Source organism: Musca domestica, unplaced genomic scaffold (assembly GCF_030504385.1).
Source record: "Musca domestica strain aabys unplaced genomic scaffold, Musca_domestica.polishedcontigs.V.1.1 32, whole genome shotgun sequence".
NCBI classification, from domain to species: Eukaryota; Metazoa; Arthropoda; class Insecta; order Diptera; family Muscidae; genus Musca; species Musca domestica.
This window is the reverse complement of record NW_026712311.1, coordinates 9,696,769-9,711,471: the sequence shown is the minus strand read 5'-3', so window position 1 is coordinate 9,711,471 and position 14,703 is coordinate 9,696,769. Positions and strand designations below refer to the sequence as shown.

Below are 14,703 nucleotides of genomic sequence, written 5' to 3'. Positions count from 1 at the left end.
CAAACAAATATATTTTAGCAAAATGAAAACCAAAACTATTTAACTGAATTTTTATTTAAATTATTTAACAACAAACAAAAAAGAAGCAACAAAACTATATAATAGAATTAATATAAAAAGGCATATATTAAAAAAAAAAACAAATGCTGATTACCAAATTCAAGAAAGAAAAAATTACAAAAAAAAAAAACAAAACGAAAAAGTACCGTTGATATGAAAAAATAATAAAAAAATGATAATGCAATAATGAAAAAATAAAATTTTTAACAAATTTAAATGCAAATCCAATAAACTTGTTTTATTTAATTGCAATTAGGTATAGGTGGTAATAATTCTCTAATGCTTGAAATCAACTGACGAAATTCTTCCAGAAAAATAAATACCTAAAAATATTTATTTTTTCTGAGCAAAAGTAGTCCTTTCTGCTTTACCAATAGGTTGAAAATAATGGGGTATTTTTTGAAATATACAAAGCAAATATAGTTATTCTATTTATTACCAAGTACTGAGTAACATCAGTATCCGACTTCAAAACCGAAGGTTGCGATTTTGAAACTAAACGTCGGCAAGCGATTCCTACTTTGGTTATGTATTCTTAATTTCTTCATGAACCTTATCTCATCTAATTAGCATTTGATTTCTTTTGTAGGATTTTTGAGATTTATTTTCTACACTATGAATCAACTAAGATACTGCGTTACTGTATAACAAAATGTTTCAAAAATTTGATAATTTCTAATTCATTTTTAAAATATCATAGGAACTGTGGCATTCTAAACTGAAAATAAAACGCGAAGACTAATCTATATGTCACAACTGATCTTTATAACAAAATATCTTTACAAATAATGAAACAAGAATTTCATTGAAATCACATTAACAATTAGATTGAATTTAATATTAGATTAGTGTTTTCTCTTTCTTAAAATATTCCGAACGATTGAGATGCGCAAATAAAACGGATGCCGCCAGACGTGCTTGTAATTCTTGCTGGCTTAAATCATGGGCCCATTCTACACGACCCCAAAACTTAAGCTGATATTCCTCCTCCAAACGAGCCAAGGTAACAGCTTTGTCGACAGCAATGCGTTGATCAATGGCGGCAAAAGCCAAAATAATCGATTTCAATGTATCAACAGCAAAAACGAAACCTGAAATTACATATATTTTAGAGCCACTTTCTTATTTAAATAGATGTCATTGATTTACCATATAAAACATCTTCACTGTGTGATAATAAATATTTGGAAATCTTCATCTTGTCTTCAGACGAAACTGTTGGCGGGGTTATGTCCATAGTTTTCTTAAGTTGAGTGCCATATCGTTCATTGAACCATTCAATCAATGGATCCCATTCATTTCGCTGCAAATCATGCAAATCCTTCTCGTCGTCATATTGGAATAGAATGGTATCCGTTGGGATATAATTTAGCAAGTAATTAACCATATCAATTTTTGTGTGATTATTTGGATTGTCAATGGCTGTAAAACAAAGGGCAGACAAATGCATTTTGGTCCTTTCTATGTGTTCCTTTTGGTTATTGAATTCTGTGGCAACAGCAATGGCTAAGGGTTCACTTTTCACCGTAAACAAAGTTCCTTTGGGTGTTTTCAATTTGCGCTGATCCAATGTTACCTCGTATTTGCCATCATTGTAGAGGACCGATGTTTGTTTGTAGAATCGTTTGATTGGAGCCGCTAAAGTAGAGGGAAGGGAGTGATATAGATAGTTGAATAACACATGTAACAATCAGCTGCTATTCTAGCCGGGTTGAAATTAAACAAATACTTACCATAACAACGTTTTATGGTATTTTGACTCTGCCTTGCAACATTTACCAATGTACGCGGTATCAGCTTACATAAATTGTTCATCATTTCATTCAACTTTTTCCACTCTTCCTTCCTATTGGTCTTACTGGTGTTCACAAATTGTTTTCCGTTTCGGAACGGATTAGTTCAATTGAACTATTCAATAATAGGAACCTGAGGAACCTTTACATCATGTTCTCATTGGAATTTGAACTAAATTGTTCCCTCTTAAAATCGCGTGCACTAATATGCGGTCATACGACATACATACTTTTTTTCATTTTTTATCTTTTTTTCTTTATTTATTTCGAAATTTGAACGAAAGTGTAGGAAATATGTAATGATAGGAACTAAATGATATATTAGTATTTTTTCAAAGAGTTTTTCCTCACAAACACACACTTTTTATTCAAGTTTTCTGTTTTCTTTGTATACAGATATGTAAGAAAATATAATAACGTTTAAAGGACGTTCAGTGGAAACCGCATTACATGAAATTGTACACCAAATCGAGAGCACTTTCCATAAAAAGAGTGTACACTAGCAGGATGCATTAATATCGAAGGAGCTTTCAATAATGTCAGCACAGATACAATCTTCCAATACTTGGGCAATTTTCAGGTCGACCCGGCCCTGAGGGACTGAATTGTTGTGGGCTATATGAAGTTAACATAATGGACAAAATTGGTCAAACAACTCCACAGGGGAGGATTTTATCACCATAAACAGCCTTCTAAGGACTTTAACCAAAGAAGGATTCGAAACAGTCTGCTATGCAGACGACGTTATAATACTTATATACCAGGTCATGCAGGAGTTAGAGGTAACGAGATAGCGAACTCTCTCGCCAAAACAGGCAGGGAATTAGCAACAGTTAACCTAGACAATCCAGTGCCGCTAAACGTGTCACGTCTAGCGTCAAAGAAATGGTAAAAAACTCCCACATATCCCTATGGAACAATGAAAATCCCAATGGCATAAACACGAGGAATATTTTATTACTAGGTAAGAAAGAGATTGGTGGGGTAACATGCATCTTTACGGGCCATCTGGGCCTGCAAGCTCATTTTTATAAAATTGTATGTGCAGATAACAGCATATGCAGGCCATGCGGGGAAGATGGCGAAACATTGGAACATTTTCTCTGCCAATGCCCAACGTTTGTAAATATTAGATCCCATTATTTATGGAACGACTCCAGACCAGACCATGGAATTTTTTAAGGCAACTTAATTAAGGCAGCATTGATATGTAAAGAAATTTAAATGTTGTTCCAAATATAAGTAGATTTTTATATGTTTTCTTATACGACGTCATTGGAAGGGCATTGTTGTTATACAACAGTTTGAAACAACTATACGAATATTTGTTGGCAGAAAATAATACAAATATCACAAATTCCAAGTATAGAGGTCTACCTGCTTGGCTTGTAATGTCAGAATTACTTTCAAAACAATAAAAAAAACTAACAATTTGTTGCATTGATTTTGAATAAATAATTTAAAGCCGCGAAAACTGAATGAAAGGTCAACATTTCTTTACAAAATCATGTTATATATATATATATATATATATATATCTTATGGTTTATTTTGCTATAAAAACTGTAATTTTGTCGATGCATACCTTGCAAAAAGCATTTTGAAAACATCCGAATTTGAATATTTTCTGAACCATTTTTTTATTATAAAGAATGCACATACATAAACAAATGAAGTTGACATATTAAGCCAGAAAAATAAAAAAATTAAAATCATATGGTAGTTCTGCCCTACCTTGAATTCATTGTACCATGCCAGAACCCATTATCAACATAATTTTAAAGCAAAATAAATATTTCTTGGCTTTGAGACGAAACTCGAAGATATTTTATATTTTTCTATCGGTCTTGCGCCGAACTAAAACATAAACGCGTACGACGTATGTGGCATTGCCATATTCCTTACCATTCTGCACTCTTGACATACGGCAACTACGCGCCACTTGTCAATACACAAAAAAAAGCGAAGTGGAGATTGAAGTGCAGGCTATTTACTAAGTTTCGATATTACCAAGGTTTAGCTGAAATTATTTTTGCAAAATGAGTGTCGAAGAAGAAGTTTTCAAAATACAAAAGAAGATGGGCAAAATCACAACCGATGATGGCACCGTAAGTGTTTGAAGAAAGCAACGTGCATTCAGCACTGCAAAAGATAAATGACAAGTTTTGGAGTAGATAGTGCGGTCGGTCGGTTTTTGAGTGCTGAGCGCATGAAGAAGAAAAAAAAGCGCCTTCTTGTGTCTGTTTGTTTTGAGAGGTACAGCCGCCTTTTACGAAACAGCGCGAGCAGTGCTTCTCAAACATTTTAATGTTTTCATTCACATTATGGATTTCTAATTCCGAATTTTTCGTTTGATTTATCACAGGGACAAGAGCAAGCGCTGGATCTATTAAAAGCATTACAGTCTCTAAACATAAATCTGGAAATTTTAACAAAGACCCGCATTGGCATGACAGTCAATGAGTTACGGAAAAGTAGCAAGGATGAAGAGGTCATAGCTCTAGCCAAAACACTTATTAAAAGTTGGAAGCGTTTCTTAGCTCCACCGGCTTCTGGTGGAAAGGATTCTAGTAAATCGAGTAAATCATCAAGTTCATCTAGCAAAGACAAGGAGAAATCATCTTCTTCTTCATCCTCGAAAGATAAAAAAGAAGAAAAGAAATCCTCTTCCTCATCGTCGTCATCCAGCAAGGATGACCGCAAATCCACACAGACCTCTTTCCCAGCATCTTCCGGCTTACATGATGCGGTGCGCATCAAGTGTCGTGAAATGCTCTGTAACGCCCTCAAAGTGGGTGAAATTCCTGAAGGCTGTCCTGATCCCGAAGAAATGGCAGCCGAATTGGAAGAAGCCATTTATGCTGAGTTCAAAAACACCGACATGAAGTACAAAAATCGCATACGCTCACGTGTGGCCAACTTGAAAGATCCCAAAAATCCCACACTGCGGGGAAATTACATGTGCGGAGCCATCACCGCACAGAAACTAGCCAAAATGACCCCCGAAGAAATGGCCAGCGATGAAATGAAGAAGCTGCGCGAGAAATTCGTCAAAGAAGCAATTAATGACGCTCAATTGGCCACAGTCCAGGGCACCAAAACAGATCTGCTTAAGTGCGGCAAATGCAAGAAACGTGATTGCACATACAATCAGCTGCAGACGCGTTCTTCTGATGAACCTATGACCACGTTCGTACTGTGCAACGTTTGCGGCAACCGCTGGAAGTTCTGCTGAAACCATCAAACTGCCTACGCCACCAGCATTGGAGACAATTTAACTGCAACCAACGACCGTACCATTAATTCCCTCTTAATGTTTTTTACTTTAAATTAATAATTTAATTAATGCGCGCTCGCTGTGCGCAATTTGTGTATTAGAAACCTAATTTCTGCTTTATTTTTGTAAGTTGTAGTTTTTAGTTGTGATGAGCACGTGTGAAAGAAAAACAAAAACAAAAAATATCAAAACAAACGAATGATAACATTTGTGAAGTATGACCGGGAATATATTTCTTATAATTCTGTAGTTTCCCAACAGACCCAAAGCAAAGATAAACAAAACAATATATTTATTTATTGTGAAATTATGAATTGAATATTTTGTCCTTAATTAGTAGACATTCAACCAATTATGTTCCCCCGATCCCGAATACTTCTTTATTTTATAACCGAGTTATCCTTTGTCTTTCCAATTCGGTTTTTGGAGAGTGAGATAAAGTCGTTTTGGTTTTATGCTAAAGAAAAACATTAGTACTTTTAAAATTGAGACAATTCTCAAAGTGAAATGTAAATCTATAAACTTTATTGAAAACAATAAATTACAAAACAAAAATTCAATTGGCTTTGAATTATGTAATAAAAACCTAAAGAAACATTAAGGAAAAGTTGACAATTCTATAAAAAGTGTGGCTTTATATTTATTGGATTTTTTTAGAAAACTTGGAAGTTCTGTAAAAAGTTGACTAGATTCTCGTTGAAGAATTCGGAGATTCCATAAAACGTTTGGCTTAAAAATTGTTTTTTTTTATCACTGATTATGTAGATTATCACTGAATGTAGCTGACATTACAAGAGAGAAGAGTAATTTTGACAATTTAAATTAACGACTTTTAAAATTGGGATAGTTTAGGCAAAAACAAGTAAAAAGGCAGCTAAGTTCTTTTAATAATCTCCACCATATCAACGAACATCAAAAATTAAAAAAAATCCGTAGAAAAATAACTGGCAAATTAAACCCCTTATGTGGGGGGCTATACGAAGTCCCTTCATAAGTAATTTTTTTTGTCATAGACTGTTGTACCCATTACAAACTTCAATTACGAAATTTGAAACAATTCTGGTAAATAATACCGCTAGATTCATCAAAATACCGAATATCGGTGGGTATCATCGCTATATTATGTGTGCCATAGGAAAACGTGGACATTAATATTCAAGCTAGAACCCATTAAGATCTACTAATACCAATTTTTAGACAAATCCTTAGTAAAATATGGCGAAAATCATCAAAATACTGAATATTTGGAGCAACCATTATGTGGGGGCTATACAAAAACGTGTACCTGTATATACTATGTTCTGCCACCGAAACTAGAACCCATTGCGAACTGCAAATACCAATTTTTGGAAAAATCCGTGAAAAAATGGTGGCTATACAAAAAATGTGGACCTATACATACAATGTTCCGCCACAGGGGCTAAGACCCATTATGACCTATGAATAACAATTTTTAGAAAAATCCGCAAAAAGTGTATGAAAAATTATTAAAATACGGAATATCGGGAGGTACCGTTATATGGGGGCTATACGAAAACGTGAACCTATACATACAGTGTTCCGCCTCATGACCTAGAACCTATTATGACTAACAACTACCAATTTTTAGAAAAATTCGGGGAAAAATTATCAAAATACCGAATATCGGAAGGTACCGTTATTTGGCAGCTAAACGAACACGTGGACTGATATATCTCAGACTCAATAAAAATTGTTGTGCCTAATTTTGAAGCTCTACGTCAAAAATGTGGGCTGTATCGTGATTTCAATAGACGGATATCGTTAAATCGACTTAGAATTTTATACTGATCATTATTATATATATACTTTATGGGGTCACGACGAATATTTAGGGATGTTACAAACTTAATGACAAAGTTAATATACCCTCCTTTTCAAGGTGTAGGGTAAAAAAAGCAGTCAGGCTATATTAGTGTTCGGCTGTCAAAAAGATGTAAACATCGCCAACTTTATATACCGCTATATGCCATAAAAATTATATATCCTATGAAATTCGTCACCAATTGTTTGCAAGAGCTTGAGTTTTTAAGACATATTGTGGTACGTGTGAGCTTATTGGTACGGAAATAACAATAACAATCACTTGGAGATCGGTCAATGTTTTGGGTTGATTTTTATAATATATCGCACAATTGCATTAGAATGATTATCTTCAAAATTTCCTGTTTTTTTTTTTTTTTTTTTTTTTTTTTGTATACCGTTGCCGTCCATATTTTGATCTAATTGGGGTAGATATAATGACCAATTTATAAATAATATTATATTTTTATTGTTTCCTTATGATGTGGTTATATAAATAAATTAAATTCGGCACGTGCTTCTTTCAAAATTTTTGGAAATATAAAATACCCGGTTGTAGGAACTTTAATCGGTTTTATTTGAAACTATTTTGCCAGTTTGCCCATAGCCGGTTATTTATTCTCTCTCAATATGTATTTTTCAAAACCAACTCTCACTTATACTACCAAAACATTGTACGATCGCTATCAGCACAGGGCCGAATGGAGGGGTGGTTTTATGACAGGCCTCTTAGAAATATACAATTGATCGGTGAAATCATTAATTAAAAATATTAAAAAACTGAGTATTATTAAAATTAATTTAAGAGGAATTTTCGAAAATCTATTTAAGTTTTGTTTATTCCCGTTATAGCACCCATATTCCCATAAAGATTTGGCTCAAGTAGAGTCGCCTTTTCGAATATTGTTTTATTTGATATTGATAATATATAACTCAAGAACGACCTTACCTATATGGCTAAAAATTGGCAAGGAGGTAACTTAGAGCCAGGAAACGGACATGGGATAGTGTTTATTCCGTAAATTTGGAATTCCTAAGTTTGGGATGAAAGAAAAAATGGGGTGTAGGATAGATGCACAATTTTTTTCGAACTAAAAGTAATAAAAAACATTTTATTTGGTTTCGTTTTGGTATTTTATAAACCAAGAGAGCTAAAATGTAGACATTTAATTAAGTTGGGAAACTAGGATTGATATAAGCAGGTGGTTTTTGAATGGTTTAATAAGTGGTACAATTTGGATTTAAGTGAACGAATGGAGCTGGAAATTTTAAATGTTGATATTGGATGCTGTGTTAATGCATAGGGTTGAGATTTGAAGTTTCGGAAATATGTACTAGAGAAAGGGATAGAGCTGGAAATGTGAATATTGTTATTAGGGTCACTTTTTGTGAGGGGGGAAGGGGGTTGATTTATGGAAATTTAAAGATCTTACAGGTTACCCTTTCAAAATAAGTTTGTAGAAAAAAGGTACTCAGTATATTTGTGTAGATGAAATTATACCCCCTATAGGACGCCAAAGACCACTTTTTTAAGAATTTTAGTTCAGTCTGCACCTATTTCATTGCTTTGAATATAAAAATCTTTTGTGCTTAGGCGTATTAACATGCCTTCTTCCATCCAATATCTATCATAATATTTATTTCGGTTAAATTGAAACATTAAAATCAACCTTTGATCAACCATTATAGCACAACAAATAGGGCCCCAGGGTTTGGTATTTTTTTTCAGCATAACCCCCTCTTTTCAAAATTGGTACGATGGAATATGAAAATAAACGTCAAACATACAACTGAGCTAAAGAGAAATGAAGACGAGCTAACAACAAGCAACAGATAACAACGGCAAAGCAGGCCAAACGTACGTTCGAAATACGTTACATTTTAGTGTGAGTTTACCTGTCGTCGTGTTAAGTTGTTTCGAGCGGAAACAGCGGCCGAAATCATTAAGTGAAACCAATTGGTGAGAAGCAGCAGCAGCCACAGCAATATCAGTAGTAATTTAACAAGAATTATACAAAAGAAAGAAAAGTACAAACAAAAAAGAAAAAGGTGTAGATACTTCCCAACATACTGGTGCTCGCAACAGCAGTAAAGCGGTTTTTGTGGTGTCCGTCTTGTTTTCAACAATTGAATTGTTGTTGTTTTTTTGTGAAATAGAAAAAGTGTACACGCAGAAAATAACTCAAGTGAAAATAAATTATGGCAAAAACCCCAGTACAGGTTGAAAGCAAACAAACGAAATACATACCTAAAATAAATCCATAAAATCCAGCAAATTCAATTTAATGCCTATAAATCATTTCGAAAAATACAAGAATACAATTTTACCAAAAATACATTAGAGAAGCGGTGCGAATCAATCGGCTAGTAGATAGCCAAACAGCCAGCAATCCCAACAACACTCAGCCGACAAATCAACCAACCAAAACGAAACCAGGAAGTGCAATGGAGTGCAAACACTAACCTGTTGGAAAATATGTGAAGTGACCCATTTATGTAACCTGTTTTTGAAATCCCAAGAAATGCAACCATAAAAAGATGAAATAGTCGACGTATGTCGTGTCTTGGCTGTCAGATTAACAGTTTTTCATATTAAGAAAAGAAAAAAAACAATGACTTGGAGGAGAACAAAGTTCTGCTACCACAAATTGTTACTTTGAGAAAAATTAGCATTATTTTTCACAAACTCGAAAATCGCGTCGTGAAGTACAAATGACGGGTGTTAATTGAAAATTGTTTTTTTTTATTTTTTTTTTTGACTTTTAAGATTTTGCAAATCCTAATGTTTGCTGGCTGTCTAGAATATGCGTGTCTTTTTATTTCTGTAATATTCTTAGTTGTTGTTTTTTCTTTTTCTTCTTGGCTTAAACAAAAAGAGAAAGAAGGTGCATTCACCTTAAACTAGAAGAGAACCGTACAAGAACAACAATAACAAATACACACTCAGCATAGAACTAGAAGTCGGACGAACAAGTAACAACACAGGCAACAACAAAATGAAGAAACCTGGCTTAATAGTTCTAAATAAATGGCTTAGAGAAAAGCCAACAACTCACCACTACTACCAATGCACGTAAGCCTCAAAACAACTGAGAGTAGACAATGGGGAGCATTGAACAAGAGAGGGAGAGAATATAAACTCATAAACAAAGAGATCAGACAGCAATAAATGGGAAAATTTCTCAATTTGTATTTATTTTCAATTTTATGTGGGGAACAGGGTTGGGCATATTGCACTAAATTTTTAGTGCACTAAAAATCAAATAATTAGTGGTAGTGCAATTTTTAACTCCACTACCACTAAAGGGTTAGTGGTAGTGAAAAATAAATTGCACTACCACTAACCCTTTAGTGATATTTAAAACAAAATTGCACTACCACTAAATTTTAGTGGTAGTGAAATTTTAATAGCACTACCACTAAATTTAGTGATTTTTCAAAAAAAATTTGCACTACCACTAAAATATGGCGAAGCCAAAAAAAGCACTATGTATATAAATATTATACCAGCTATAATGAAGTTTATTGAAGTGAGTACGGAACACCAATCCAGAATATATAGTACATATTCATAAAATTTGATTACTTTTCTAAATAGCACTAATTTAGTGCTATTTTTTATGAAATACCACTAATTTAGTGCAAGTTTTTTCAAATACCACTAAATTTAGTGGTAGTGCTATTGAAATTTCACTACCACTAAAATTTAGTGGTAGTGCAATTCTTTTTTAAATATCACTAAAGCGTTAGTGGTAGTGCAATTTATTTTTAACTACCACTAACCCTTTAGTGGTAGTGGAATTAAAAATTGCACTACCACTAAATGAATAGTGATAGTGAAATTATTAGTGCACTAAAAATACAGTGCATTATGCCCATCCCCACTGGGGAAGAATAAGAATACTTATCTAATTAAACAATAAAGAAGAGTTTTATAAGAATTTCACTTTAGATTCTATAGTTTAGATCCTATAATGGAGATTTTGCCACACATAGTTTAATTCTAAATAAATTGAATTATTTGAAAATGATTGATTAAAATTCACACAAAAAATAATGTGCCTACCCATATTCAGGCATGTAATGGAAATCGACTGGGATCAATTTTTGGAATCGCATTTGGATATTTTTTAGTGGTTTTGGATAATAAAAAGATATTTCGTTGGCATATTGATCTCAAAAAAATCTTTGAAGGGGGTATAAAGGAAGTTATAATATTCCGATTTTTACCAAAACTAGTCGAAATAATTTCCATCATATACCTGATTAATTTGAAATATCTAATTTTACAGATCGAATAATGAAGTCCAGTTTATATACGCAATAAATTAGAATGGCGACAGATATATACTCTTGTAAATTATGATTCTGGAGTCGATTTTTTAGGTGGGTCGATATATCTAAAATTTATACTAGATATACAAGGTGGCGGAAAGGATTCCACCTATCAGAAAATGCTATAAAAACATCGGAAGTTTAGGTGTGCGCTACCTTGTACATGCATATGTACTTGATAGATATTCCGATATTTTTTGGCTGTAATTAAGACATTAGGGGCCAATCGTAAACATAAAAGCATTTTCTGATTGGAGGATTACCCCACCTTGTATAAAAAAAATATAAATATAAGCCTCTGAGAAATATCAGAAAGTCAGATAGTCACTTTTGGAGGATACTCACTTTTGTGAGGGAGGCACTAAAAAGAATGAATCGATATGTCCTCTCTAGATCTAGTGTTGATGGATAATTTGACAAACAAATCTTTTATCGGTATGGTTATTCAAAATGTTGACCATTTGTGGTAGAGGTACCAAATTTCATACCCGACCTAACCTTTATCTGGATTTATTATTTTTTGGAGAAATTTTGGTATAAGAAAATGTGGACCGTATGGTCAAAATTCTCTCTAGATCTAGTGCTGATAAAAATGGAATGTGCCAGGTTTGATTAATTTAAGATTTCATAAGAGTTGGGGCTATTCAGAATTTCGATACTATGCTGGATGATAAAAATAAAACAATGTACCAAGTTTGAACAAACTAGGATTCTTTTTCAGTTTCTATAAGAATTATAATTTTCTATATTTTTCTCAATTTGTGGGGGTATCAGAAAAGAACGAGTTGGCCAATTTGCCCCATCTTCGAACTCGATCTAAGTTGGATACAAATATTGGATTCAAGCTCAGGAGCACATATTTTACGTTTTTCCTCAGAAAGTTTAATTTTTAAACAATGCACTTTTTATAGTAGAAAGAACAGAACCAACTAACGTTACAATAACAAAAAAAAAAAAAAGATGATAGGTGCAGTAACCTGTTGTAACTACAAGACGGCTAAGTAATATAATAAATGCAAACCAGGGAATTGCAGCAAGAATACAAACGGAGGAGACTTTAGCTGACAACCCGGTTTAAGAATTATGTTCGTTTGAGTTGCATGCCACAAGATACTCAAATAAATATGTTTGTGAATGTGTATGTATGGGTGCAATTGCAACAAAACACCATGACAAGAACAAAAACCTCAACAACAACAACAACAGAAACAAGTACATAAACAATAAAAATAAAACATCAACAACTTACCCAAGAAACAACAGAAAATACACTTAATTAAATTTTAATAAATATCTGCCTTGTCCGTCGTGACATATCCGGCCGTGGTTGGAGAAAGAACATCATCGTAATACCGAACGTGTGTTTAAAACGCGACTAACTTGTTTCGAAACGTAAATACGCGTATCATATCTAATTATGAACTGAAAGAAAAAAGAAACAGAAAAAATTGCCGAAGAATATAATATACACATATGTAATTGTATGGATTTTTAATAATAATATGAATTTCAATTCAAATTTTTAGTGAATTCTAAAGAAAAATAAATAATAGCGGATTAAATAAGCAAAGATCATAAATGAGCAGTACTAGGTTGACATAAGGCTGGAACATTAGCAACCTCTACAGGAAGCAAGGCAAAACTCGAAATTCTTCTTCGTTCATCAAATTTCTCAGTGGTAAGTTTTTATTTTCAAAACACACAAAATCTATCAATGTAATTGTACTCAACCAGTCAAACTTTGTCTGAACTTACAAACAATACCCACTTATTTATATTTTCTATGAGCCAAAGTGGAGAAATTTGTAACGTTTTTATTTTTTTTGTTTATTGACTTTTTGTTTACTCTTCTTCTGTCGCGTTTCTATGAAGCTTTCTTTGATAACAGTAAATTGTTTAACTTGTCGAATTTGTCTGCGTTTTACCTTCGTCGACCCGCTCAATGAGTTTCTTTCAGTGGGCATTGCTTTGGAAAGACATACAAATTTTGCCTTTGTTCCACCATAATCAATCTTTCCCATTTGTCTTATGTCTCATCTCTGAGGTTTCTTTGAGAAACAGAAAAAAAAAAAACAAATCGAATTTTGCCGCCTCTTTTAAAACCAAAACATTGAGTTTCAACATTTTCAGTTGAACCTAATGAACCTAATGAAAGCAAATTTAACACAGAAACCTGTAACAAGTGTTTAGAAACAATGTTGTCAATTGTTAGATTTCTATAAAAACTATACTTTGAATAAAACATTTCTATTACTTTATTTAAATTCTTTGATAAGCAACGATTTGAAAAATATTTGCGTAAACTGAATGACTCACTTGTGTAGAATTTAATTTTCTTACCACAATTTGTGCGACAGAATTGAGATGGGATTAAAAATCCATCCATTCCATGATATTCGATATAAAATCGCTTAATTAGCATCACTTATTAGAAATCTCTGTTTATCTCACCTTCCCAAGTTACAGCCGCCAGTTAAAGATCAAAGTCATTCACAGAGAGCACACAAAACAGACATTTAACTTGAGTAAAGTTTACTCAGTAAACATTACAAATTCTCAAACGGTCTCTGGTCAAGCGAGACCGAGAGACACAACTTGCTGTTGTGTGTCATCTTTCCGAGTAAATCCGAACCAACACCATTATTATTATCAGTCATGTGAGATTTTAATTGTTTTTTAATGTTTTTTTTTTTTTTTTTTTTTTTTTTTTTCAGAGGTTTCAACATAGGTTCAAATATGTTGCCTCTCATTTTGTTTCCTTAGAGTAAAAAAAATAAAAATAATCAAGAATAGGAAGAAGTAATAAAATATAGAAAAGACAACATAGGACAAAAGAACGCAGAGTGACAACTTGTCATAAATGTTAGCAAGTCTGGTTTTTTGACGGAGATGACAAACAAACCTATCCAGATTAAGAAACTAAAAATATTTTACAATTTTCAAACACCTGGACAAAAACATAGTCGATTAGACGATTCACGTAAGTGATTAAGTTTTTCGGTTAATCATACCCATACAACCCGAAAACATAAAAAAGACAAATGTTTTTATTTTGTCTTCAATCGCTTACATTCAATCACTCATAATTCATATGCACGTGCACTTTCGTCTGCTCTCTTTTTGGCCAACCCTGCTCAACATCCAGTGTCGGCTGATTCAGAAAGATACCTCAGCTAGTTAAATAGTATCAGTCTGTTTTGTCGACAGGTGTGTACCCACAGCTTAGAGTTATGACTATTCTAACTGTTGACCCTTTTTGGGGAGATCCAAAAGCAGTTGGCCAATATTATCCACTTCCTATTTGACCTAAGTCACATATCGTCCACTTCCTATACTTTATATGAGGCACCAGATATAGCGGACCGAAATATTCCACTTCATCTAATACAGATAAAAAATATTGGTACTTGCAGTATT

General features: G+C 33.3%; 3 protein-coding genes across 3 annotated transcripts in view; 2 read left to right on the top strand and 1 right to left on the bottom strand.

Annotated features, from left to right (window-relative positions):
* Positions 1-799: 799 nt before the first annotated feature.
* Positions 800-1,976, bottom strand: LOC101897811 (ATP synthase mitochondrial F1 complex assembly factor 2). Its single transcript, XM_005183427.4, has 3 exons — positions 1,794-1,976; positions 1,210-1,698; positions 800-1,151 (listed from the first exon to the last, which is right to left on the bottom strand). Exons 1-3 carry the CDS (start codon positions 1,876-1,878, stop codon positions 901-903), a joined length of 825 nt encoding a protein of 274 aa, XP_005183484.2. The 5' UTR covers positions 1,879-1,976; the 3' UTR covers positions 800-900.
* A 1,818-nt stretch (positions 1,977-3,794) lies between these two features.
* LOC101897971 (transcription elongation factor S-II) lies at positions 3,795-5,686 on the top strand. Its single transcript, XM_005183428.4, has 2 exons — positions 3,795-3,961; positions 4,219-5,686. The coding sequence occupies exons 1-2, from the start codon at positions 3,893-3,895 to the stop codon at positions 5,086-5,088; spliced, it is 939 nt and encodes a 312-aa protein (XP_005183485.2). The 5' UTR covers positions 3,795-3,892; the 3' UTR covers positions 5,089-5,686.
* A 3,068-nt stretch (positions 5,687-8,754) lies between these two features.
* Positions 8,755-14,703, top strand: part of LOC101890965 (myosin-VIIa) — a 42,071-nt gene continuing 36,122 nt past the window's right edge. The window contains exons 1-2 of the mRNA XM_059125159.1: positions 8,755-8,911; positions 12,813-12,964. The gene's annotated coding sequence lies outside the window, so the exon portion shown is untranslated. The remainder of the gene's footprint in view (positions 8,912-12,812; positions 12,965-14,703) is intronic.

Bases quoted from the DNA above. Each gene is read 5' to 3' on its own strand.
- LOC101897971 (XM_005183428.4), top strand. From the start codon at position 3,893: ATGAGTGTCGAAGAAGAAGTTTTCAAAATACAAAAGAAGATGGGCAAA. The intron at 3,962-4,218 runs GTAAGTGTTTGA...GATTTATCACAG, and splicing joins TCACAACCGATGATGGCACC to GGACAAGAGCAAGCGCTGGA.
- LOC101897811 (XM_005183427.4), bottom strand. From the start codon at position 1,878: ATGATGAACAATTTATGTAAGCTGATACCGCGTACATTGGTAAATGTT. The intron at 1,699-1,793 runs GTAAGTATTTGT...CCTCTACTTTAG, and splicing joins TACCATAAAACGTTGTTATG to CGGCTCCAATCAAACGATTC. The intron at 1,152-1,209 runs GTAAATCAATGA...ATGTAATTTCAG, and splicing joins CAGTGAAGATGTTTTATATG to GTTTCGTTTTTGCTGTTGAT.